Genomic DNA, 27,982 nt, shown 5'->3' with positions numbered 1-27,982 from the left:
ATGGCATTTTCATGTTCGGCCGGGGGCATGCTTAAATTATAGGCTGATGCTAACCGAGCTAAGTTGTAAAAAAACAAATGTCTCTGCTTTGTTCATATACAACAGGTACTAAGGTGAAATACTCAGAGCATGGTTAAATGGGTATTATAACAAGATGAAAAGCCATCAAACATTCGCAAATTCTCAAAATCTAAACCTAAGAGAGACTAAAGGATATTAACGCAGTTTTCGAATATACTGACGGCAAATCTACAAAATAAAAACTCAACCACAATGTGTGTATGTATCCTCACAAGGGAAATATGTCCGATAATAAACAGCGCAATAGACGCTTTCTCTACAACTGCGGACCTTTTCCACATAGTGAGAAGGGGGCTCTGATGTTCTCAAGCACTCCTTTATCCTCCCCCCCCCCCTAGTAATGACTTGCTTCTTGATTAAACTGCATCCATATATCCACTTCACAAGCACTTCATTCTTGCCCACAGTCTCTATATCTAATTATTACATAATGAGAGAATCGCTCATTTCTTGCTCCACTAGTACGGAACCAATATTTGCAGCAGTAAACACCCATATACAGTGAAATAACCCTCTGTTCCCCTCTCCACATGAGAAGAGCAGTAATATGGTGATTATGGCCAATTATCTGAATTACTAAAAAGAATAAGAAAATTCTTATCTTCCAGTATGAGCGACCCTTAGACTTCTTTTGCCTGCTCAAATATTACTTATGATTTATTCATACTAAAGAACGCTTATTTTTTTATTTGATCTGATCTGTAATCTAGTCCTGTGACCTAAGCCTGTATAGTTTAATGCCTCATGCCCACAACCATGTGCGCTGCCCGAGTCCCGTCAGTGATCCGAGGGAAGATAGAACATGTCCTCTTTCCTCAGATCGGAGAATCGGGTCAGTTTTCATGGACGTGATTCACCCGCTAAAGTGAATGGGTCCGTGGAGACTATCGGGTGCCACTCGGATGCCGTTAAAAACGTCCCAAGTGGCACAACAGCCGTGTGCACGAGGGGTAAAGCTCTGATTGCTTTTTTAAAGTATTCTTCCCTTTTTTTTGTTTTACAAAATACAGAAAGTAAAGGGGAAAAAAAGGCTCTGTTCACACTGGCGTCATGTCTTCCCTTTTTAAAGGATCCGAGACAGTAATGTGGATCCTTTATCACTTATAATGGGATTCATTATATTTTTGTTTTCTTTATTTTGTATTGGGTAAAATAGCACATAGATTACTCTATCCTGCCCTTCGAGACCAACAGAACCATGGAAGAGATCTGTATAGTCAGGCCCTGTTCACACAGAGTTTTTTGCAGGCAGAAAATTCTGCCTCAAAATTACGTCTGAATTTTGACCTGCCTGTACGCCGTTTGCCGCGTTTTTCGTCCGCGGCCATTGAGCATCGCGGGCAAAAACGCAGCGACAAACGCTTTCCCTGCCTCCCATTGATGTCAATGGGAGGTCAGAGACGTAAACGCCCGAAGATAGAGCATGTCGCTTCTTTTTCCCGCGATACTGTTTTTCCACTCACGGGAAAAAAAAGCCTCTGCCTCCCATTGAAATCAATGGGAGGCGTTTTCGGACGTTTTTTGGCACGTTTTCCAACGTGGTTTCCGTGTAAACAAAAGTGTAAAAAAACTCTGTGTGAACAGGGTCTAAGACTCCGGTTTGCACTATGTATCACAGGTAAGCAAAAAATTGGTCTCATCAGCTTAAAAACTGGTGACACGGAGGTTTCTGGACAAAATATCAGTCATGTAAGGCTAAGTTCACACTACGTCGGAGGAAGAGATGAACGGGAGTGCAAACGGAAAACAGTGCTTCTGCTAGAATTACCATTGATTTCCATGGTAACCCTTTTGTTTTAGATACCTTCCGTTTGCCTCCGTTCGCTAGGTTTCTGTTTTTATGACGGTCTGCAGCACTTTTCCTTCCATTAAAAAAACTAGAAACCTAGCGAACGGAGGCAAACGGACTTCGGTTAGAACTACCATTGAAATTCTAACGGAAGCAATGCTTTCCGTTTCACCTCTTGCTCTGGCAGAAGAGTCCTAAACGTACTATAACGGTAGTGTGAAAGGAGCCTAACATGAGAAGCTAGAATAGATCATTGCAGATGTCTTTATTGATGCTGGTGACCAAATATTTTCCTCAGCTTCTTAAAATGTCCTGCAGTCTCCTAAATTTGCGTTACTCGCCACTAAATTGCTCATGTTTCTGTCTACAACTGGCTAAATAAAAAGGTGTAATATGAAGGAGCGATATCAAATCTGAGGCAATACAATATCATACCATTAGAATGCAGCTTAGAAAGTTTATGGTTATTGAGCGCCACCTTGAGGGCTACTAGATTACGACTAAAGCTACGGGTAAAGGATTTTCTACAGTAGACACATAGGATAGTAATAATTACTGTCACCAGACAATGCTTCATAAATGATACTACTTTATGTTCATTTTCTGGACACCCCAGATTATTTATGGCTAATAATGTGCCCAACATCATGTGTGTTCCAAATAAACTACATTTGCAGCACAATAGTTATATGAAAAGCTTCTAATGGAATTTTCACGTTTGATTGTGGCATCCAAGAAACCATCAGAAGTTGACAGACTTTATAACATATAAAAGACAACTAAACTTCTGAACAAAGCTGAATAAAATAAAAGGAACAAAAGGAAACATCCAGGGATTCCATGTGTCCGGAGCCATACAGCAGCAATGTAGCGGCGGCGACTGCAGACCGCCGGGATCTCTCAGCCGCGGCCGTCGGTCTGTTCATGCTCGCCAGTGTCTCCCTGCCTCCTCCCCTGCACTGTGCCCATAGGGCGCGCACTCTTGCCGTTTCTTAAATGGCCAGCGTGTCGCCAGTAAAAGTGTAGTGTCCCCAGGGCTTTATAAGTGCCCCTTGTCCAGTTTCTGAGCAAAGTTGGACAAATCTTCTGTTATCCTGCAAAGGTTCCGTATCCTGTGTCTGTTACCCGTTAGTATCCTGTATCCATTACCTGTTGGTATCCTGTATCTGTTACCGGTCGGTATCCTGTACCCTGCGGGTGCTTCCAGTAATCCGGCACCAGCCTGTATCCTGCTACCACCAAGGTACCATCTACATGTGCCTGCTCAGCTTCTGTTTGGCCAGCAGTTAATCTGCCAGGACCACCTCAATAGGCAGCGACCTGGCAGTCTCCCCGCAGCAAAGACCATAAACCTGTAGAGGGATTAAAGGGTGAAGACCAGGAAGGCTGCTTAGACAACACTCTGGCGGAGTGGCCCAGCTGCTGGTTGTTACAGGCGCATAGACTGCAGTACGGATCAGTAGTGCACCTCATGAGCTGCTGTGGGGCAATGTATTTTCACCTAGAAGCAATGGGGGAGATCAAAACTGGTGCAAAGGAAAAGTGGAGTGGTTTTCCATAGCAACCAATAAGATTGCGTCTCTAATTTTCAAAATGGCCTTTGAAAAATGAGAACTGGAATCTGGTTTATTACCTTTGGGCAACTACTTTACTTTTCCCTTGCAGCAGATTTGATAAATCTCCCCCAAAGTTTTTTGCGGAGAATACATCCATAAAACTGTATGTGATACTAAATATCACAAAAACCTGTGTGCCGCCATGTAAAATCAAAAGCACACAGAAGGACAGTGTAGGACCATAGAATTCTGTAGGCAATGGATTTGGGGTCCATGTGGCATAGAAACCAATATGGAAATGTGCAAAATATCAGTGTATATATATATATATATATATCTCAAGATGATTTAATTTTTTGTAAAAACCTATAAATAATGTTATTGAATTAGAGGGGTAGTCCCAAAATCATAGGTGATAATTATCTGATCGCTGTGGGCCCCACCCTTTGTGAGAATGGGGTCCTGAACCCCCAGATCCTTCTCACTGCTCGACCACAGTGAGGAGGACATTGAATTTAGCGGCATGCGCACTGCCGCTCCGTTCAATGTCTATGGGAATGACTGAAACAGCCTTGGCTATTTCTGTCATTCTCATTGACCATGAATGGATAGGCGGGTGCATGCTCGACCGCCTCTCCATTCAAACTCCTCTTCGCTGCGGAGAGTGCAGTGAGGATTTGGGGGTTCAGGACCCCCGTTCTCATGATTGGTGGGTTTCCCAGCGGTGGGACCCCCAGTGATCATAAAATTATCACTAATCCTCTCGTTAGGGGATTATTTGTCATAATGGGAAAACCCCTTTAACGGATTAAAGTGCATTTCCAGTAAATTGGATTTAGTTCCTTTTTTTTCTGTGTGTTATAAAGCCTTCGCAATGACAATTAACACGGCTCAAGGTCAATCAATGAAAGTGGCAGGAATACACCTTCAAAGTCCCTGTTTTTCCCATGGGCAAATATATGTTGCTTGCTCCAGAGTCGGCACTGGAAAGAATCTCTACATTTTGGCACCGGAACAAAAGACAAAAAACATTGTTTACAAGAAAGTGTTGGAATATAAACCTGCAGTCCTAAATCAACTCTATATAAATCTGTCATGAATATATCGCTTCATTTCATTTCTTTTATGCTTCCAATAACATTTACACTCTCTAGCAATTAAATTCATACTGAAAGGTATTTAAAGGGATTGTGTCGCTAGAATTTTTTTTCCGTTAAATAATTAGTATTTGAGTGATTACTCATTGTTTTAATTTTTTCACAAGTCAGGAAATATTATAAATTAGATTCTAATTTATAACATTTCCATGTGCTGGCCACTAGAGGGAGCAGTTCCAAAAATTGCAGCATGGTCACTGTGGTAAAGCAACCTCATTGATTTATGCTGCAAATTTGGGGTGGACACACTCTCCTCTAGTGTCCTCACACCATCCCCTCTCCCAGGAGAAAGAGGGGTTTGAATGTCTTCAAACCTCCTACACTGTGTGCCGCCATTTTCTGAGCGACTGCACAGTGTAGGAGGATTAGATACAGGGCACAGCAGACAGTATAACACGAACATACATGAACATAAATTACCTCCGCTGGTCTACGCTCCTATTCCTTGCGCCTTTGCTTCGTTGAACATATTGCCAGAAGCCGCGGCCGGAAGTCGTCATCTTACTGTCCGGCAGTGGCTTCAGGTCCACATGAAAATGGTGCCAGATTTCACTCTACGAACGAGCTTCGTTTTGGTCTGTGTGGGAGCGGAGTATACGCCGTTCTCACACAAACGGCGTACGCTTCTGGGAATGGAACGGCTCCCGTTCGCATTCTCTATGGAGTTGTATGTGCCGTATTCCATCTCTGCATGTGTCGTTAATCGACACATACAGAGATGAAAAAAAAAATGGCAGCCCCATAGAGAAGTAAAAGTTTAAATACAGTAAAAAGTAGAAAGTCACAACACAAATAAATAAACATTTTGTTTATATTTTATTAAAAGCAATATCATTAAAAAAATAAAAAAAATAATGACACCTTCCCTTTAAATAGTGAGCTTTTACTCTATCTATACCGTAAGTCAACCTCCCGAGCAACACCAGGTATTAAAGCTAGTTTCTAATAAAACCCATATATTTGTTAGGCTGAATTCACACCAGGTTCAGTGTTTACATTTCGTGGGACCTTTTGAAACAGTCAGACCAAACATATGGACAGATCATTTCAACTTTATGCCTATACAGTTGCAGATCTCTGACAATAACTGCCATGAAAAAAACACATACTGTAAAGACTATTTTTCTTCTTAAACTGCGCTTTGCAATACAGATGGGGCTGAAAGATACATTACAAAATAAAGTTTAGGCACACATTTGCCTATTAACCTGTTGCGTACCTGCGTCGCAATAGTACGGCACACGCCGCTTATTGAAGCAGACCTGCGCCATACTATTGCGGAGCATGAATAACCAACATAGTGATAACACAGCAAACCAACATAGTCATTGACAGCCAACCGTCTCTGTTACCGGCCTGGGGACAATTCAGCAGACCCCCATGCCGGCGATTGCTGTGATTGGTCAGTCTTCAGAGACTGACCAATCACAGACGTCTGTGACGTCGTCTACATGAGAAAGCTCCTGTCACTTTCTCTGATCTCCTCATTTCTGTGAGATCCGTGAGGAGATCAGAGAAAGACATGTAAAAAAAAAAAAAAAAAACTTTTTATTAACCCCTTTCCTCAAATGAGCGTATACCGTAGTAACGCCCTGAGGATGAAGCGGGCACAGGAGTTGTGCGCGCTTCGTCTTCAGCGGGTGTCGGCTGTAATATAAAGCTGACATCCCGCTGCAACGGTGGCGATCACTGTTCTCTCCGATCGCCGTTGTTTAACCCCTTAAATGCTGCTGTCAATAGCGACAGCGGCATTTAAGTGATTGATACACCCCGTTGGATCTGCACCCCGTTGGCTCCCCGCAAAAAATCGCGGGGTGCCAATGGTTGCTATGGCAACCAGGAAGCGTAGTAACGACTTCCTGCTCGGCCAGGGACGGAAGACTATTAGGTCCTGCCAAAGGCAACGACCTAATAGACTGACTGTCAGGTGTAAAATGACAGTTACAATACACTGCACTACATAAGTAGTGCAGTGTATTGTACAGGGGATCAGAGGACCAGATCTTCAAGTCCCCTAGTAAGTGTAAAAATAAATAAAAGTTTTAGAAAAATAAATAAAAGTTTTATCTAATTAAAAACTAATAATTATTATTCATCTAATAAAAACCCACCCTTTTTTTCCTTGATCAAGTCCCCTATAATTACATAAAATGAAAGAAATGAAAAAACTATACATAATAGTTATCGGCCTGAACTATAAAAATATCAGATTATTTATCCCGCACGGTGAACACCGTAAAAAAATGTTTACAAAATTGGCAGAATTTCCTTTTTTGGTCACGTTGTTTCCAAAAAAAAATGGAATAAAAAAATCAAAAAGTCGCAAGTACCCCAAAATGGTACCAATAAAGACAGTTTCTCACGCAAAAAACAAGCCCTCACGCAGCTCCATCGACATCAAAATAAAAAAGTTATGGCTCTCAGGATATGGTGACACTAAAACATTATTTTATTTAGTAAAAAGGGTTTTTATTTTGTAAAAGTAGTAAAACATATAAAAACAATATAAATTTGGTATCGCCGTAATCGTTTCAAACCGCAGAATAAAGTAAACACGTTGTTTATACTGCACAGAGAACACCGTTAAAAATTTATAAAAAAGAGTGAGAGAATTTCAGGTTTTTGGTCTCCTCACCTCCCAAAAAATTGAATAAAAACTGATCCCAAAAAAAAATCACATGTACCCCAAAATGATACTAATAAAAACTACAGCTCGTCCCATGAAAATCAAGCACTCACACAGCTCGTCAGCGGAAAAATAAAAAGTTATGACTCTCTGAACACAATAAGGGTATGTTCACACGGCAGCGTCCGTAACGGCTGAAATTACGGGGATGTTTTCAGGAGGAAACATCCCCGTAATTTCAGCCGTAACGGCATGTGCAGGCGCTTGAACGCTGCGTCCATTACGGACGTAATTGGCGCTGCTTTTCATTGGAGTCAATGAATAACGGCTCCAATTACGGCCAAAGAAGTGACAGGTCACTTCTTTGACACGGGCGACTATTTACGCACCGTCATTTGACAGCGGCGCGTAAATATACGCCTCGTGTGAACAGACAAACGTCAGCCCATTGCTTTCAATGGGCAGATGTTTGTCAACGCTATCGAGGCGCATTTTTCGGACGTAATTCGGGGCAAAAACGCCCGAATTACGTCCGTAATTAGTGTGTGTGTGAACATACCCTAATACAAAACGACGGCCCAGACTAATTTTTATGTGCAGCAGTTCTTCACCTAAAACCCCACGTGTTTATTTGCAGCCCCCACTGGTAGACCCTGTAAATGCAGCAGAAACTATGACATTTTGGGGTCTTGTGCTACATATGGGACTAGTCAAGAAGTCAAAGATTAAACAATGCTGGAGTGCAGATATTTTGTACAATACCACGGACAAACAGAAGTGCGACTCCTGCACCCAAAAATCTGGCCTGCGCATAAAGGATTGGTTCAAAGCAGACGTCACTATCCATGGATAATTAATTTTATTATTCATTTACCCCATTATTACATCATCCTATTATGACCTGATGCACTCTGCCCAGCTTACATATACCCTGATGTACTCCACACAGTTTACATATACTCTGATGTACTCCGCCCAGCTGACATATACCCTGATGTACTCCGCACAGCTTACATATACCCTGATGTACTCCGCACAGCTTACATATACCCTGATGTACTCCGCACAGCTTACATATACCCTGATGTACTCCGCACAGCTTACATATACCCTGATGTACTCCGCACAGCTTACATATACCCTGATGTACTCCACACAGTTTACATATACTCTGATGTACTCCGCCCAGCTGACATATACCCTGATGTACTCCGCACAGCTTACATATACCCTGATGTACTCCGCACAGCTTATATATACCCTGATGTACTCCACACAGTTTACATATACTCTGATGTACTCCGCCCAGCTGACATATACCCTGATGTACTCCGCACAGATTACATATACCCTGATGTACTCCGCACAGCTTACATATACCCTGATGTACTCCGCACAGCTTACATATACCCTGATGTACTCCGCACAGCTTACATATACCCTGATGTACTCCGCACAGTTTACATATACTCTGATGTACTCCGCCCAGCTGACATATACCCTGATGTACTCCGCACAGCTTACATATACCCTGATGTACTCCGCACAGCTTACATATACCCTGATGTACTCCGCACAGATTACATATACCCTGATGTACTCCACACAGCTTACATATACCCTGATGTACTCCGCACAGCTTACATATGCCCTGATGTACACCGCACAGCTTACATATATCCTGATGTACTCCGCCCAGCTTACATATACCCTGATGTACTCCGCACAGCTTACATATACCCTGATGTACTCCGCACAGCTTACATATGCCCTGATGTACTCCGCACAGCTTACATATACCCTGATGTACTCCGCACAGCTTACATATACCCTGATGTACCCACACATATTACATATACCCTGATGTACCCGCACATATTACATATACCCTGATGTACTCCGCACAGCTTACATATACCCTGATGTACTCCGCACAGCTTACATATACCCTGATGTACTCCGCACAGCTTACATCTATCCTGATGTACTCCGCACAGCTTACATATACCCTGATGTACTCCACACAGCTTACATATACCCTGATGTACTCCGCACAGCTTACATATGCCCTAATGTACTCCGCACAGATTACATATACCCTGATGTATTCCTCACAGATTACATATACCCTGATGTACTCCGCCCAGCTTACATATACCCTGATGAACTCCGCCCAGCTTACATATACCCTGATGTACTCCGCACAGATTACATATACCCTCATGTACTCCGCACAGCTTACATATACCCTGATGTACTCCTCACATATTACATGTACCCTGATATACTCCGCACAGCTCACATATACTGATGTATTCCGCACAGTTTACATATACCCTGATGCACTCCGCCCAGCTTACATACAGTGAAGGAAATAAGTATTTGATCCCTTGCTGATTTTGTAAGTTTGCCCACTGTCAAAGACATGAACAGTCTAGGATTTTTAGGGTAGGTTAATTTTACCAGTGAGAGATAGATTATCTAAAAAAAAAACAGAAAATCACATAGTCAAAATTATATCTATTTATTTGCATTGTGCACAGAGAAATAAGTATTTGATCCCTTTGGCAAACAAGACTTAATACTTGGTGACAAAACCCTTGTTGGCAAGCACAGCAGTCAGACATTTTTTGTAGTTGATGATGAGGTTTGCACACATGTTAGATGGAATTTTGGCCCACTCCTCTTTGCAGATCATCTGTAAATCATTAAGATTTTGAGGCTGCCGCTTGGCAACTCGGATCTTCAGCTCCCTCCAGAAGTTTTCAATGGGATTAAGGTCTGGAGACTGGCTAGGCCACTCCATGACCTTAATGTGCTTCTTTTTGAGCCACTCCTTTGTTGCCTTGGCTGTATGTTTCGGGTCATTGTCGTGCTGGAAGACCCAGCCACGAGCCATTTTTAATGTCCTGGTGGAGGGAAGGAGGTTGTCACTCAGGATTTGATGGTACATGGCTCCATCCATTCTCCCATTGATGCGGTGAAGTAGTCCTGTGCCCTTAGCAGAGAAACACCCCCAAAACATAATGTTTCCACCTCCATGCTTGACAGTGGGGCGGTGTTCTTTGGGTCATAGGCAGCATTTCTCTTCCTCCAAACACGGTGAGTTGAGTTAATGCCAAAGAGCTCAATTTTAGTCTCATCTGACCACAGCACCTTCTCCCAATCACTCTCAGAATCATGCAGATGCTCATTTGCAAACTTCAGACGGGCCTGTACATGTGCCTTCTTGAGCAGGGGGACCTTGCGGGCACTGCAGGATTTTAATCCATTACGGCGTAATGTGTTACCAATGGTTTTCTTGGTAACTGTGGTCCCAGCTGCCTTGAGATCATTAACAAGTTCCCCCCATGTAGTTTTCGGCTGAGCTCTTACCTTCCTCAGGATCAAGGATACCCCACGAGGTGAGATTTTGCATGGAGCCCCAGATCGATAACGATTGACAGTCATTTTGTATGTCTTCCATTTTCTTACTATTGCACCAACAGTTGTCTCCTTCTCACCCAGCGTCTTACTTATGGTTTTGTAGCCCATTCCAGCCTTGTGCAGGTCTATGATCTTGTCCCTGACATCCTTAGAAAGCTCTTTGGTCTTGCCCATGTTGTAGAGGTTAGAGTCAGACTGATTAATTGAGTCTGTGGACAGGAGTCTTTTATACAGGTGACCATGTAAGACAGCGGTCTATAATGCCGGCACCAAGTTGATTTGGAGCGTGTAACTGGTCAGGAGGAGGCTGAACTCTTAATGGTTGGTAGGGGATCAAATGCTTATTTCTCTGTGCACAATGCAAATAAATATATATAATTTTGACAATGTGATTTTCTTTTTTTTTTTTATATAATCTATCTCTCACTGGTAAAATTAACCTAGCCTAAAAATTCTAGACTGTTCATGTCTTTGACAGTGGGCAAACTTACAAAATCAGCAAGGGATCAAATACTTATTTCCTCCACTGTATACCCTGATGTACTCCGCCCAGCTAACATATACCCTGATGTACTCCGCCCAGCTTACATATACCCTGATGTACTCCGCCCAGCTTACATATACCCTGATGTACTCCGCACAGATTACATATACCCTGATGTACTCCGCACAGATTACATATACCCTGATGTACTCCTCACAGCTTACATATACTCTGATGTACTCCTCACAGCTTACATATACCCTGATGTACTCCGCACAGCTTACATATACCCTGATGTACTCCGCACAGCTTACATATACCCTGATGTACTCCGCACAGATTACATATACTCTGATGTACTCCGCCCAGCTTACATATACCCTGATGTACTCCGCACAGTTTACATATACCCTGATGTACTCCGCACAGTTTACATATACCCTGATGTACTCCGCACAGTTTACATATACCCTGATGTACTCCGCACAGCTTACATATACCCTGATGTACTTCGCACAGATTACATATACCCTGATGTACTCCGCACAGCTTACATATACCCTGATGTCCTCCGCACAGATTACATATACCCTGATGTACTCCGCACAGCTTACATATACCCTGATGTACTTCGCACAGATTACATATACCCTCATGTACTCCGCACAGCTTACATATGCCCTAATCTACTCCGCACAGATTACATATACCCTGATGCACTCCGCACAGCTTACATATACCCTGATGTACCCACACATATTACATATACCCTGATGTACTCCGCACAGCTTACATATACCCTGATGTACTCCGCACAGCTTACATATACCCTGATGTACTCCGCACAGCTTACATATACCCTGATGTACTCCGCACAGCTTACATATACCCTGATGTACTCCACACAGTTTACATATACTCTGATGTACTCCGCCCAGCTGACATATACCCTGATGTACTCCGCACAGCTTACATATACCCTGATGTACTCCGCACAGCTTATATATACCCTGATGTACTCCACACAGTTTACATATACTCTGATGTACTCCGCCCAGCTGACATATACCCTGATGTACTCCGCACAGATTACATATACCCTGATGTACTCCGCACAGCTTACATATACCCTGATGTACTCCGCACAGCTTACATATACCCTGATGTACTCCGCACAGCTTACATATACCCTGATGTACTCCACACAGTTTACATATACTCTGATGTACTCCGCCCAGCTGACATATACCCTGATGTACTCCGCACAGCTTACATATACCCTGATGTACACCGCACAGCTTACATATACCCTGATGTACTCCGCACAGCTTACATATATCCTGATGTACTCCGCCCAGCTTACATATACTCTGATGTACTCCTCACAGCTTACATATACCCTGATGTACTCCGCACAGCTTACATATACCCTGATGTACTCCGCACAGCTTACATATACCCTGATGTACTCCGCACAGATTACATATACTCTGATGTACTCCGCCCAGTTTACATATACCCTGATGTACTCCGCACAGTTTACATATACCCTGATGTACTCCGCACAGTTTACATATACCCTGATGTACTCCGCACAGTTTACATATACCCTGATGTACTCCGCACAGCTTACATATACCCTGATGTACTCCGCCCAGCTTACATATACCCTGATGTACTCCACCCAGCTTACATATACCCTGATGTACTCCTCACATATTACATATACCCTGATGTACTCCTCACAGCTTACATATAGCCTGATGTACCCGCACATATTACATATACCCTGATGTACTCCGCACAGTTTACATATACCCTGATGTACTCCGCACAGCTTACATATACCCTGATGTACTTCGCACAGATTACATATACCCTGATGTACTCCGCACAGCTTACATATACCCTGATGTACTCCGCACAGTTTACATATGCCCTAATCTACTCCGCACAGATTACATATACCCTGATGCACTCCGCACAGCTTACATATACCCTGATGTACTCCGCACAGCTTACATATGCCCTAATGCCAGAGGCATGACCTAGCAGATGCCTGTCAGTTTTACATGGACAGGCATAATACACTGCAATACAGAAGTATTGCAGTGTATTATAAATGCGATCGGACCATCGCATAGTGAAGTCCCCTAGTGGGACTAGTAAAAAAATGAAAAATAAAAAAAATGAAAAACCCACTTTTCCCCCTTACAAACTGCTTTATTATTAACAAACAAAATAAAGTTAAAACGTTACACATATTTGGTATCGCTGCGTCCGGAACTACCCCGACTATAAACTTATTACATAATTTAACCCGCACGGTTAACGTCGTAAAAAATAAAATAAAAAAACATGCAAAAATTGCTGTTTTCTTTGAATCCAGCCTTAATAAAAAATTTGATAAAAAGTCATCAAAAAGTCGCATCTACTCCGAAATGGTTCCGATAAAAACGACAAGTCGTCACGCAAAAAAAAAAAAGCCCATTTACAATGGCATCGGCGAAAAAATAAAAACGTTACGGCTCTTCAAATATGTAGACACAAAAACAAATCATTTTGAAAAAAAAGCGTTTTTACTGTGTAAAAGTAGTAAAACATACAAAAACTATACAAATTTGGTATCGTTGCAATCGCAAAAACCCACTGAATAAAGTTATTGTGTTATTTATACCACACGATAAACGGCGTAGATTTAGGATGCAAAAAAGTGTGGCGAAATTGCTGTTTTTTTCTATTCCCCCCCAAAAAAAAGTTAATAAAAGTTAATCAATAAATTATATGTACCCCAAAATGGTGCTATTAAAAATTACAACTTGTCCTGCAAAAAACAAGACCTTATACAGCTATGTCGACGCAAAAATAAGAAGGTGATAGGTCTTGGAATGAGACGATGGAAAAACGTAAAAAATTGCTTGGTCATTAAGGGCTAAAATAGGCTAGTCACTAAGGGGTTAACACCTAGAGCAGGGGTCGGGGAACCTATGGCTCGCGAGCCAGATATGGCTCTTTTGATGGCCGTATCTGGCTCGCAGACAGGGCTCCTACCTGTCTATGGGAAGGATGCATGCACCGCGCTCCATCAGCCCGTGCACCGCGCTCCATCAGGCCGCGGTGCACGCTGATATTGGTAGTTCTTTGATGGCCTGATAAGCATTGGCGGCAGTGGTGAGCGGCAGGGAGCATGGACTACATTTCCCATAACTCCCTGCATAGCCGCGCCGTCTGCAAGCACGCACCTGCGTCCCCTAGTGAAGCGGCATCTGCCTCCTCCCTTGTGTCTCCCTTGGACGTTAACGGTAGGAAGTATTCTATTCGTCGTTGGTTAGCAACAGCATTAAAACGTTATTATGTTATAAAAAAAAGAGTTCGGAGATTTGTTGTTCTTTAAAATTAAATACAAGTCAATGTGTGCACTTTATGTACAGTGAGACTATTTAATAAAGTTCAATTATTTATTACGCTGGGTGTGCCTGCTTGTATGTACCACTTTAAGTAGTAAATGCTTTAGTTCCCTATGGGTCTGAGCCTCTCTTTTTTGTTCATTTTCTGTAAGACCAACACTTTTAAAAGGGCCACTGACAGATACAATTGCTCCAGCGGTCACTTAGTACACAAAGGAGTGTTCCTCTCTGCTGCACTAAGCCACCGCTGGACCTAAACAATAATTCGCTGTAAAATAATAAAATAGATAATTGACATAACTGACAATGCGTTGTGTGACATGTCCAACATTCCAGCTTCTTTCTTCTGCGAATGCCTCAAAGCTGGCATTCTCTCAACATCAGGTGGGAAGAATGCCAGCTTCCAGTCATGCGCAGGAAAAAGAAGAAGCCAGACTGCTGGACTGATGTCATGCATCGCAAGCTCACAATGTAAGTTATTTATTTAATTTTTTTACTGCTAATTACCATTGTTTCAGTCCAGTTGTGGCTTTATACAGCAGGGAGGAGCATTCCTTGCTGTACTAAGTGAACATTGGAGCGATTGATCTGTCAATGGCCCTTTAAACATATTGTACGGCTCTCGCGGAATTATATTTCAAAATATGTGGCGTTTACGGCTCTCTTAGCCAAAAAGGTTCCTGACCCCTGACCTAGAGGAATCTTTACAACGAATTGCTGCTGTTCTGAAGACCAAAGGAGATTTAACGCGCTACTAGATGGGAGTCTAATAAAGTGGCTATTCAGAGTATATTTTGTATTTAAAGTACCTGTATTTTGCATTGGCGCTGAAGCTGCAGTCATGGGGCTAGCGATTCCGTATATGAATATTATAGTCATTCCTGTACAACATTGAAAAGTGACTATATCTAGCGCTACCTACCAATATCAACCCAGATATGAGCGATGATGTTCCGGTAAGAGCAACATAGAATTTTGGGGTCAATGTGTTGATGAAGCCAGTCACTGAAACAAAAGAAAAAATCAGAAATCAATTCAGAGCAGAATTCTATGTGAATTTTGAGTCTCTCGCTACTCTCGATTCAGGGAACGATGCTTTATTTCCCCTCCTAACGGCACATCCACAGGAGATCACGCTTTCTTAAAGGAAGTCTATGGATCGGTTCCATATACATCAGGAGCACGTCCCTGATAGATGCTCTCTAAAAGATAGAAAAGGTGTACTAATAAAAAACTGCCAGCAGATGGCATACTGTGCAGTGTGCAATTAAAAGACCTCAAGATTATATTACTGAATTTATTTGCAGGTGCTTGTTACATTTTATTTGAAAATCCCTGTAAGGGTGTATTCAGACATTGCGGTTGAGGTGCGGTTAAAAACGAATAAAAAAAAAAAAGCATCCGTAAACCACATATTATTGTGTTTCTTATTGAAAAACTCATCAAAAAGGCAGGGAAAAATGCATGTAGTTTTTGGATACGATTTTAACCACACTTAGTGCACGTAGTGTTGTTTTGCAATTTTTTTTTTTCATTTTTCGCCACTTTTCTATAAAGTGGGCTGGGCTTAGTGAGAGAGGCGGAGCGACTCACGGCCCGATTAATTTACTATAATCTGAGCCGTTTGCACTCGGTCGTGTGAATCTAGCCTAAGGCAGGACAACTGCAGGACAACTGAATTACATGATTACAGTACGGGACAGTAGTTCCACGGAGAGGCAGGGACTCCTAGCATTGTACATAACTATGATGCTAGGAGCCCGGCTCCCTGCACTGAGTTCGATCCGGGACTTCCGGCCGAAATACGTCCGTCCATTACGGACGTTAATCTGCTCGTGTGAACCCAGCCTAAGGGTGTGTTCACACGCTGCGATCAATTTGAGTTTTTTGCCCAGAATCCAACCAGCATCCCTAGTCTTATTATTATTGGAATACTGGTATTAAAGGATACATGCACACATTGCGTAATTTAGTTCAGAAAATCTGCATCAAAACCGCAGAAAAATTCAGGTAATTCTGCACTTAAGGGCTTAATCAGTCGAACGTAAAATACGCGCGTGCAACGCGCGTGATTTTCACGTGCGTTGCCCGTAGCTATATTAGTCAATGGGGCCGTGCAGACATGGCAGCGTTTTTTGCGCAGCGTTGCTCCGTTGCAAAAAACTCACGACATGTCCGTTGATTCAGCGTTTTCAACGCATCACGCACCCATTGAAGTCAATGGGTGCGTGAAAACCACGCATGTCGCACGGAAGCACTTCCGTGCGAACTGCGTGTTTGCGCAACAGCTGTCAAAAGGATGAATGTAAACAGAAAAGCACCACGTGCTTTTCTGTTTCCGAACATCCAAACGGAGTGTCTTTGCGATTAGCGAAGCCGGACAAGCGAACCGAACTTCACCGGGTTCGGCCGAACTCGATTTGGCCGAACCCGGCAAAAAAATTATCGGTACGCGACGTCAGGAGATAGTCACTGTCCATGGTGCAGAAAGAGTTAAACTGTTTCAGCACCATGGACAGTGACTTCCGATCCCAATATACATGAACCTGTAAAAAAAAACGAAGTTCTGACTTACCGATAACTCCCGGCTTCTTCCTCCAGTCTGACCTCCCGGGATGACAATTCAGGCCAAGTGACAGCTCCAGCCAATCACAGGCCAAGCACAGCCTGCAGCGGTCACATGGACTGGCGCGTCATCCAGGGAGGTGGGGCCCGATGTCGAGAGGCGCGTCACCAAGGACGCGTCACCATGGCAACGGCCGGGAAGTTCTCGGTAAGTACGAACTTTTTCTTTTTTTCATGGCATTCACTGTCGAGGGTGCTGAAAGAGTTAGCTCTTTCAGCACCTTGGACAGTGACGGGCGTCGACTAGACTCATCTCTATGATGGCGGCTGCGCGAAAATCACGCAGCCGCGCATCAGACACGGATGACACACGCAGCTGTCAAATGGTGTTTGCGCGCGCAAAAACGCAACGCTCGTGTGAATCCGGCCTAATGGTGCGTTTTTTACTCGTTTTTTACATTTGGATGCGGAAACAGGTGCAGATTTTGTTGCGTTTTTTTATAAACTTGTCAGGCATAATTCTGAGACGGAAAGGCAAGATAAATTGACATTCTGCGGATTTTAAAATCCACACTGAATGTTCAATATACGTTGGGGAAAAATTCCACAAGATGTAGTAGATGAGATTGCTTAAAATCTCATTTACTTTGCAGGTACTGTACGCTGCAGGAAAACCCATGCATAATAAGCACGTGTGCACGTGACCTAAAGGTGCATACACTAAAACCTATGGGTAATGACGGGAAATTGCTCCCAATAGTGTGTCTTTTAGGTGAATTGCTGAACGGTTTTGGCCAATGTGTAATGTATACGCCTGGAAAAGCTTCCGACATATACGTTAAACTTAGGCTGTTACGGATGCCTTAACAGTGGCATCCTTCACCATAGTGTTTAACCCCTTAACGCCGAAGGACGGATATATCCGTCCTCTGCAGCTGCTAGTTCGCGCAGGAGGACGGATATATAAAAAAAAAAATGTCAATCAGTTAAATAAAGTTTGTGGGAAAAAAATTAAAATAAAATGACAGTCAAAATCAAATAGTGGTTTTATTTAGTAAAAGTGTCAAAACAAATAACACATACACGTATATGGTATCCCCGCGATCGTAACGACTTGACCAATAAAATGAACACATTAATTAAACCGCCGGATGAACGGCGTCCAAAAAAAACACAAAGAAAAAATGGCAAAATTCTCTCTTTTCTCCCATTCCCCCCATAAAATATAAAATTAAATAAAAGTTAATCTATAAGTCCTATGTACCCCAAAATAGTACTAATAAAAACTACACATTGTCCCACAAAAATCAAGCCCACATACGACCACATTGACGGAAAAATAAAATAATTACGGCTATTGGAATGCGGCAATGGAAAAACAAGTAATTTTTTTCTAAAAGGCTTTTTATTGTGTAAACGTAGGAAAACATATAAAACCTTTACATATTTGGTATCCCCGTAAACGTGCCGACCCATAGAATAAAGTTAACATGTTATTTACGCTGCATAGTAAACGGCGTAAATTTATAACGTGAAAATCAATGCTGAAATAGCTGCTTATTTTCAATTCTCTCCTAAATTAAAGTTAATAAAAGTTAATCAATATATTATAAGCATCTAAAAATGGTACAATTACAAAATACAACTCGTCCCGCAAAAAACAAGCCCCTTATACGGCTATGTCGACGGAATAAAAAAAAAGTTACCACTCTTGGAATGCGACCGTGAAAAAACAAAAAATAATCCTTGGTCATTAACGTGCAAAATGGCCCGGTCATTAAGGGGTTAAAGGAAGTCTGTCACCAGAAATTGGCCTATAAAAACAACAACACAGTAAGGCCTGATTCAGACGAGCATATTATACATCCATTAAAAAAAACAGACATCACACGGACCCATGCAATTCAATGAGGCTATTCACACGTCCGTGTTTTTTCACGCAGCGTGATGTCTGTTGCGTGAAACTCCCCGCACGTCCTATTTTGGTTTGTTTTGCGGACCACGTCGCCCATTGAAGTCAATGGGTGCGTGAATTGAAACGCATGAAATACGGTCCATTTTTTGCGGACACAAAATGGATACGTTCGTCTGAATCAGGCCTTAGACAGTGTAGCCTCACCCGAACATAATGCTGTTTTCCTATTTCAGACGCGTGGCTCCGTTGCAGAAATATACATGTATCGGCGCATGCGCAGTACAGCACAGCACTGAAGTTCCACGGATCTAATCCAATTACGTCACACTAATCTGGGTATAGCGTGACGTAATCGGCACATGAGCAGTAAAGCCAATTCGACCAATGAAACTTCAGGGCTGTACTGCGTGCAGGAGAATGCCTGGCCCTGTCAATCAGAGAAAGAAAGGAGGGAGTGAGGGAGGGGGAGAGAAGCTAGAGCTGTTTGCAGCAACGGTGACGCTCTCATTGCTCCAAACAGCCCATTTGCATATAAAGAATAAACTTATATTTCTGCAACGGAGCCACTCATCTGAAAAAGGAAACCCGCATTACATTCAGGTGGGGCTACAAAATCTTACTGCGCTGCTTTTATGGGCCAATTTCTGGCAAGACTCCCTTTAATGGTGTGCGTTAAACGTATACATCATGAAATCTCATGACTCTGGTTATGACGTATACGTTAAACTGATATCATGGACGACTGATGCCACTATTAGGCATCCGCTTAAGACTTACATCAGCCAGAGACTATAATGGTATCCGTTTAACGTATACGTCATGAAAGGGTATTGAGAAGCCCATGACTTATTGGATAAATGTACACCTGTGAGGTATGTGATACAATGGCATACCTTACCCATACAAAAATGTATACTGTGCGGTTTAATGTTTTTTTGCGGATCCTTCGAAAAGCAAAGCGTAGTCTGCTATGCTATTCCATCCTTATAAAAAATAAAAAAAATAGGTCTACTGACGTATACCAGCCTGATGAAGGCCAATAGCACACTTTTGGTCTCCGTTGGGCTAATGGAGACCTATGAACACGTCTAGCCTGTACGTCGAGAGCTTTACAGACATACACGATAAACGTAGGGCCGAAATGTGATGTGCACAGAGCCTAAGAAAAATATGACATGAGACTCCACCAGTGGACCTCTTGTGCAGGACAAAAGTGTCAATGTTTCCCCTAGCAACCAATTAGATTCCGGCTTTAATTCTTCTACGGCAGGTTATACATTAACCCCTTCCCTCAGCCATTTTTCGGATTTTCACTTTTTTCCTCCCCACCTTCCAAAAGCTATATTTTTTTTTCTTTTTCCGTCTATATAGCCATATGAGGGCTAGTTTTTTGCGGGACAAGTTGTAGTTTTTTATGGCATCATTTATTGTACCGAATAATGTACTGGGAAGCTGAAAAAACATTATTTTTTTTGGGGGGGTGGTTTAGTTTTACGGCATCCATCAGGCGGTAAAAACGACATATTCACCTTATTCTACAGGTTGATACGATTACGGTGATACCAAATTTATATGTTTTGTTTTATATTTTACCACTTTTAAAAAAATAAAACTATTTGCTAAATTAAAAAAATATTTTGTGTCGCCGTATTCTGAGTGCCATAACTTCTTTATTTTTCCTTCAATTTAGAGGTATGAAAGTTTCAATATTGCAGGGCGAGTTGTAGTTTTCACTGATACCATTTTGGGGTATATGCTAATTTTTGATCACTTTTTATTTCATTTTTTTGGAGCGCTAAGGTGACAAAAAACAGCAATTTGCGTGTTTTATTATATATATTTTATTTTTTTACGGCATTCACTGAGCGGGTTAAACAACGTTATATTGTGATAGTTCGGACTTTCATGGACGCGGTGAGACCAGTTATGTTAACTTTTATTTTTTTAACATTGATTTAGGGAAAAAATGTGAAAAGGGTTGTTTTTTTTACTTTTAGGGTATGTGCACACGATGAGAGGCTTTTACGGCTGAAAAGACAGACTGTTTTCTGGAGAAAACAGCTGCGTCGTTTCAGACGTAAAAGCTCCTCTTCGTATTATGCGAGGTGTCTTTGATGCCTGTAATCTTGAGCTGCTCTTCATTGACTTCAATGAAAAACGGCTCAAATTACGTTGCAAAGAAGTGTCCTGCACTTCTTTGCCGAGGCAGTCAATTTACGCGTCGTTGTTTGACAGCTGTCAAACGACGACGCGTAAATGACAGGTCGTCTGCACAGTACGTCGGCAAACTCATTCAAATGCATGGGCAGATGTTTGCCGACGTATTGTAGCCCTATTTTCAGACGTAAAACGAGGCATAATACACCTCGTATACGTCTGAAAATAGATAGTGTGAACCCAGCCTTAAGGGTATGTTCACACGCTTAACAAAAAACGTCTGAAAATACGGCGCTGTTTTCAGAGAAAACAGCCTCTGATTTTCAGGCGTTTTTGAAGCTGAAAATGAAGCTTCTTTGGAGCTTCTTTTGAGGCGTTTTTTGAGGCGTTTTTCACAGTGTTTAGGCTGGGTTCACACGACCTATTTTCAGACGTAAACGAGGCGTATTATGCCTCATTTTACGTCTGAAAATACGTCTCCAGTACGTCGGCAAACATCTGCCCATTCATTTGAATGGGTTTGCCGACGTACTGTGCAGACGACCTGTAATTTACGAGTCGTCGTTTGACAGCTGTCAAACGACGACGCGTAAATGGACTGCCTCAGCAAAGAAGTGCAGGACACTTCTTTGCCACGTAATTTGAGCTGTTCTTCATTGAACTCAATGAAGCACAGCTCAAGGTTTACGAGCGTCTCAGACGCCTCGCAAAATGCGAGGAGGAGCATTTACGTGTGAAACGAGGCAGCTGTTTTCTCCTGAAAACAGTCTGTCTTTTCACACGTAAATGACAGCTAGCGTGTGAACATACCCTCAATGGAAAATCAGCTCCAAAAAACGCCTGACATGCACTTCTTTTTATGGACCATCTTTTTACACTCCGGATTTTAAAACAGCGGCGTAAAAAGACGCCCCGTGTGAACTAAACGCTGTTGTTCCCATTGATTTCAATGGGCAGATGTTTGTAGGCGTTCAGCTTCCGTTTTTCAGGCGTTTTTCGAGGCGTAATTGACCCAAAATACGCCTGAAAACACTTCGTGTGAACATACCCTAATACTTTCTTTTTTTTGGAACATAAAAAAAAACTTTATGTAACTGTTTTTTACTTTTTTTATTAGTTCCCCTTGGAGACTTGAAGCCGCGTTTGTTAGATCACTTGCATGATATACTGCAATACTAATAGTATTGCAGTATAGCGTGATTCTGGCAGTCCCCTTTGAAGCCCTTCCGGAGGCAGAGCGTCAAAGGAGTACAAAGACTCCCTTTAATGGGCAGCCTTTGTTAGGTTCCCAGGCTGCCATAGCAACTGTTGTAACCGGCCGATCAGGCCGCGGGGGGCGCAATGGCTTGTTTGAGGGGGCGCCCCCCTGATTCTAACACTTTAAGGCTGGGTTCACACTACTTTCAGGCATAAACGAGGCGTTTTACGCCTCGAATTACGCCTGAAAAAACGGCTCCAATACGTCGGCAAACATCTGCCCATTCATTTCAATGGGTTTGCCGATGTACTGTGCCGGCGACCTGTAATTTTACGGGTCGCTGTCAAAAGACGGCGCGTAAAATAACAGCCTCGTCAAAGAAGTGCAGGACACTTCTTGGGACGTAATTTGAGCCGTTTTTCATTGACTTCAATGAAGAACAGCTCCGTAATTTCAGCTGTAATTGTCGATATCGTGTGCACATGCCCTAAACGCTGCGGTCGCGATTGACCGCGGCATTTAAAGGTGTTAAACGGGCGGAATCAAAGTGAACTTTGATTCTGCCAGTGTCGGCTGCGTAACACAGCCGTCACCCGCGGTGTATGGAGCGAGCTCAGCCCGTGAGCTCGCTCTATACTTCCCCTTAACCCTTATCACGTACAGTTGCGATAAGGTTTTTTTGGCAGGACTGTAACTTTGTCTTCACAAGTTTAATGTGTATTAAGGGTTTTTTTTTTTATATACATAAACAGAAGATCTTGGGGCCTTTACTGTATATTCTATGCCTCGGATTTCACACAAGGGTTTTTTTTTCTGTCAGAATCTGACAAAAAAAGAAAAAACGTTTCATGCTCCATCAGATGTACACAGAGCTCTCTGACAGAGAATTGTACGGAAGCACGAGGAGTCCCTGCAGCTCAGTACTGTGTAGTTGTATGGGACTCCTTGTGCGTGAATATTGGAGGTCACCAATGCACTCGGAGATACATACATACATACAGCAGACACAATGATGCTGCTCTAAACCAGGAATCACAAACATGGCGGCACCTGAGGTAACCGGTCAGCTGCAGCGTCCCTCTAGACCAGGGGTCAGGAACCTTTTTGGCTAAGAGAGCCGTAAACGCCACATATTTTGAAATATAATTCCGCGAGAGCCGTACAATATGTTTAAAGGGCCATTGACAGATCAATCGCTCCAATGTTCACTTAGTACAGCAAGGAATGCTCCTCCCTGCTGTATAAAGCCACAACTGGACTGAAACAATGGTAATTAGCAGTAAAAAAATTAAATAAATAACTTACATTGTGAGCTTGCGATGCATGACATCAGTCCAGCAGTCTGGCTTCTTCTTTTTCCTGCGCATGACTGGAAGCTGGCATTCTTCCCACCTGATGTTGAGAGAATGCCAGCTTTGAGGCATTCGCAGAAGAAAGAAGCTGGAATGTTGGACATGTCACACAACGCATTGTCAGTTATGTCAATTATCTATTTTATTATTTTACAGCGAATTATTGTTTAGGTCCAGCGGTGGCTTAGTGCAGCAGAGAGGAACACTCCTTTGTGTACTAAGTGACCGCTGGAGCAATTGTATCTGTCAGTGGCCCTTTTAAAAGTGTTGGTCTTACAGAAAATGAACAAAAAAGAGAGGCTCAGACCCATAGGGAACTAAAGCATTTACTACTTAAAGTGGTACATACAAGCAGGCACACCCAGCGTAATAAATAATTGAACTTTATTAAATAGTCTCACTGTACATAAAGTGCACACATTGACTTGTATTTAATTTTAAAGAACAACAAATCTCCGAACTCTTTTTTTTATAACATAATAACGTTTTAATGCTGTTGCTAACCAACGACGAATAGAATACTTCCTACCGTTAACGTCCAAGGGAGACACAAGGGAGGAGGCAGATGCCGCTTCACTAGGGGACGCAGGTGCGTGCTTGCAGACGGCGCGGCTATGCAGGGAGTTATGGGAAATGTAGTCCATGCTCCCTGCCGCTCACCACTGCCGCCAATGCTTATCAGGCCATCAAAGAACTACCAATATCAGCGTGCACCGCGGCCTGATGGAGCGCGGTGCACGGGCTGATGGGAGCGCGGTGCATGCATCCTTCCCATAGACAGGTAGGAGCCCTGTCTGCGAGCCAGATACGGCCATCAAAAGAGCCATATCTGGCTCGCGAGCCATAGGTTCCCGACCCCTGCTCTAGACCATCCAACCTGTAATTCTTGGCTGCTGTTTGCTATACTGCACCCTCCAGCCAGGCGTTCTGGGACTATACTGCACCCTCCAGCCAGGCGTTCTGGGACTATACTGCACCCTCCAGCCAGGCGTTCTGGGACTATACTGCACCCTCCAGCCAGGCGTTCTGGGACTATACTGCACCCTCCAGCCAGGCGTTCTGGGACTATACTGCACCCTCCAGCCAGGCGTTCTGGGACTATTCTGCACCCTCCAGCCAGGCGTTCTGGGACTATACTGCACCCTCCAGCCAGGCGTTCTGGGACTATCCTGCACCCTCCAGCCAGCCGTTCTGGGACTATACTGCACCCTCCAGCCAGGCGTTCTGGGACAATCCTGCACCCTCCAGCCAGGCGTTCTGGGACTATATTGCATCCTCCAGCCAGGCGTTCTGGGACTATCCTGCACCCTCCAGCCAGGCGTTCTGGGACTATCCTGCACCCTCCAGCCAGGCGTTCTGGGACTATACTGCACCCTCCAGCCAGGCGTTCTGGGACTATACTGCACCCTCCAGCCAGGCGTTCTGGGACTATCCTGCACCCTCCAGCCAGGCGTTCTGGGACTATCCTGCACCCTCCAGCCAGGCGTTCTGGGACTATCCTGCACCCTCTAGCCAGGCGTTCTGGGACTATCCTGCACCCTCCAGCCAGGCGTTCTGGGACTATCCTGCACCCTCCAGCCAGGCGTTCTGGGACTATCCTGCACCCTCCAGCCAGGCGTTCTGGGACTATACTGCCCCCTCCAGCCAGGCGTTCTGGGACTATCCTGCACCCTCCAGCCAGGCGTTCTGGGACTATACTGCACCCTCCAGCCAGGCGTTCTGGGACTATACTGCACCCTCCAGCCAGGCGTTCTGGGACTATCCTGCACCCTCCAGCCAGGCGTTCTGGGACTATCCTGCACCCTCTAGCCAGGCGTTCTGGGACTATACTGCCCCCTCCAGCCAGGCGTTCTGGGACTATACTGCACCCTCCAGCCAGGCGTTCTGAGAATATACTGCACCCTCCAGCCAGGCGTTCTGGGACTATCCTGCACCCTCTAGCCAGGCGTTCTGGGACTATACTGCACCCTCCAGCCAGGCGTTCTGGGACTATACTGCACCCTCCAGCCAGGCGTTCTGGGACTATCCTGCACCCTCCAGCCAGGCGTTCTGAGACTATACTGCACCCTCCAGCCAGGCGTTCTGGGACTATACTGCACCCTCCAGCCAGGCGTTCTGGGACTATCCTGCACCCTCCAGCCAGGCGTTCTGGGACTATCCTGCACCCTCCAGCCAGGCGTTCTGGGACTATCCTGCACCCTCCAGCCAGGCGTTCTGGGACTATACTGCACCCTCCAGCCAGGCGTTCTGGGACTATCCTGCACCCTCCAGCCAGGCGTTCTGGGACTATACTGCACCCTCCAGCCAGGCGTTCTGGGACTATACTGCACCCTCCAGCCAGGCGTTCTGGGACTATCCTGCACCCTCCAGCCAGGCGTTCTGGGACTATCCTGCACCCTCCAGCCAGGCGTTCTGGGACTATACTGCACCCTCCAGCCAGGCGTTCTGGGACTATCCTGCACCCTCCAGCCAGCCGTTCTGGGACTATACTGCACCCTCCAGCCAGGCGTTCTGGGACAATCCTGCACCCTCCAGCCAGGCGTTCTGGGACTATATTGCATCCTCCAGCCAGGCGTTCTGGGACTATCCTGCACCCTCCAGCCAGCCGTTCTGGGACTATACTGCACCCTCCAGCCAGGCGTTCTGGGACAATCCTGCACCCTCCAGCCAGGCGTTCTGGGACTATATTGCATCCTCCAGCCAGGCGTTCTGGGACTATACTGCACCCTCCAGCCAGGCGTTCTGGGACTATACTGCACCCTCCAGCCAGGCGTTCTGGGACTATACTGCACCCTCCAGCCAGGCGTTCTGGGACTATCCTGCACCCTCCAGCCAGGCGTTCTGGGACTATCCTGCACCCTCCAGCCAGGCGTTCTGGGACTATCCTGCACCCTCCAGCCAGGCGTTCTGGGACTATACTGCACCCTCCAGCCAGGCGTTCTGGGACTATACTGCACCCTCCAGCCAGGCGTTCTGGGACTATACTGCACCCTCCAGCCAGGCGTTCTGGGACTATACTGCACCCTCCAGCCAGGCGTTCTGGGACTATTCTGCACCCTCCAGCCAGGCGTTCTGGGACTATACTGCACCCTCCAGCCAGGCGTTCTGGGACTATCCTGCACCCTCCAGCCAGCCGTTCTGGGACTATACTGCACCCTCCAGCCAGGCGTTCTGGGACAATCCTGCACCCTCCAGCCAGGCGTTCTGGGACTATATTGCATCCTCCAGCCAGGCGTTCTGGGACTATCCTGCACCCTCCAGCCAGGCGTTCTGGGACTATCCTGCACCCTCCAGCCAGGCGTTCTGGGACTATACTGCACCCTCCAGCCAGGCGTTCTGGGACTATACTGCACCCTCCAGCCAGGCGTTCTGGGACTATCCTGCACCCTCCAGCCAGGCGTTCTGGGACTATCCTGCACCCTCCAGCCAGGCGTTCTGGGACTATCCTGCACCCTCCAGCCAGGCGTTCTGGGACTATCCTGCACCCTCCAGCCAGGCGTTCTGGGACTATCCTGCACCCTCCAGCCAGGCGTTCTGGGACTATACTGCCCCCTCCAGCCAGGCGTTCTGGGACTATCCTGCACCCTCCAGCCAGGCGTTCTGGGACTATACTGCACCCTCCAGCCAGGCGTTCTGGGACTATACTGCACCCTCCAGCCAGGCGTTCTGGGACTATCCTGCACCCTCCAGCCAGGCGTTCTGGGACTATCCTGCACCCTCTAGCCAGGCGTTCTGGGACTATACTGCCCCCTCCAGCCAGGCGTTCTGGGACTATACTGCACCCTCCAGCCAGGCGTTCTGAGAATATACTGCACCCTCCAGCCAGGCGTTCTGGGACTATCCTGCACCCTCTAGCCAGGCGTTCTGGGACTATACTGCACCCTCCAGCCAGGCGTTCTGGGACTATACTGCACCCTCCAGCCAGGCGTTCTGGGACTATCCTGCACCCTCCAGCCAGGCGTTCTGAGACTATACTGCACCCTCCAGCCAGGCGTTCTGGGACTATACTGCACCCTCCAGCCAGGCGTTCTGGGACTATCCTGCACCCTCCAGCCAGGCGTTCTGGGACTATCCTGCACCCTCCAGCCAGGCGTTCTGGGACTATCCTGCACCCTCCAGCCAGGCGTTCTGGGACTATACTGCACCCTCCAGCCAGGCGTTCTGGGACTATACTGCACCCTCCAGCCAGGCGTTCTGGGACTATACTGCACCCTCCAGCCAGGCGTTCTGGGACTATACTGCACCCTCCAGCCAGGCGTTCTGGGACTA

General features: G+C 44.9%; 1 protein-coding gene across 8 annotated transcripts in view; it reads right to left on the bottom strand.

The window, feature by feature from the left end:
- The window catches only part of ST7L (suppression of tumorigenicity 7 like), a 245,254-nt gene that overhangs the window by 215,787 nt on the left and 1,485 nt on the right, over nucleotides 1-27,982 (bottom strand). For 7 of the 8 annotated variants that reach the window (XR_012881529.1, XM_075853863.1, XM_075853860.1 and 4 more), the window contains exon 2: nucleotides 15,449-15,531. The exons of the other annotated variant lie outside the window; for it this stretch is intronic. Coding sequence is in view for 6 of the 7 variants with exons in the window: in XM_075853863.1 (XP_075709978.1) it covers nucleotides 15,449-15,531 (83 nt within the window). In the remaining variant the exon portion in view is untranslated. The remainder of the gene's footprint in view (nucleotides 1-15,448; nucleotides 15,532-27,982) is intronic. 8 annotated transcript variants of the gene reach the window in all.

This window comes from Rhinoderma darwinii, chromosome 2, assembly GCF_050947455.1.
Source record: "Rhinoderma darwinii isolate aRhiDar2 chromosome 2, aRhiDar2.hap1, whole genome shotgun sequence".
NCBI lineage: Eukaryota > Metazoa > Chordata > Amphibia > Anura > Rhinodermatidae > Rhinoderma > Rhinoderma darwinii.
This window is presented reverse-complemented; position numbering and strand designations above follow the sequence as displayed.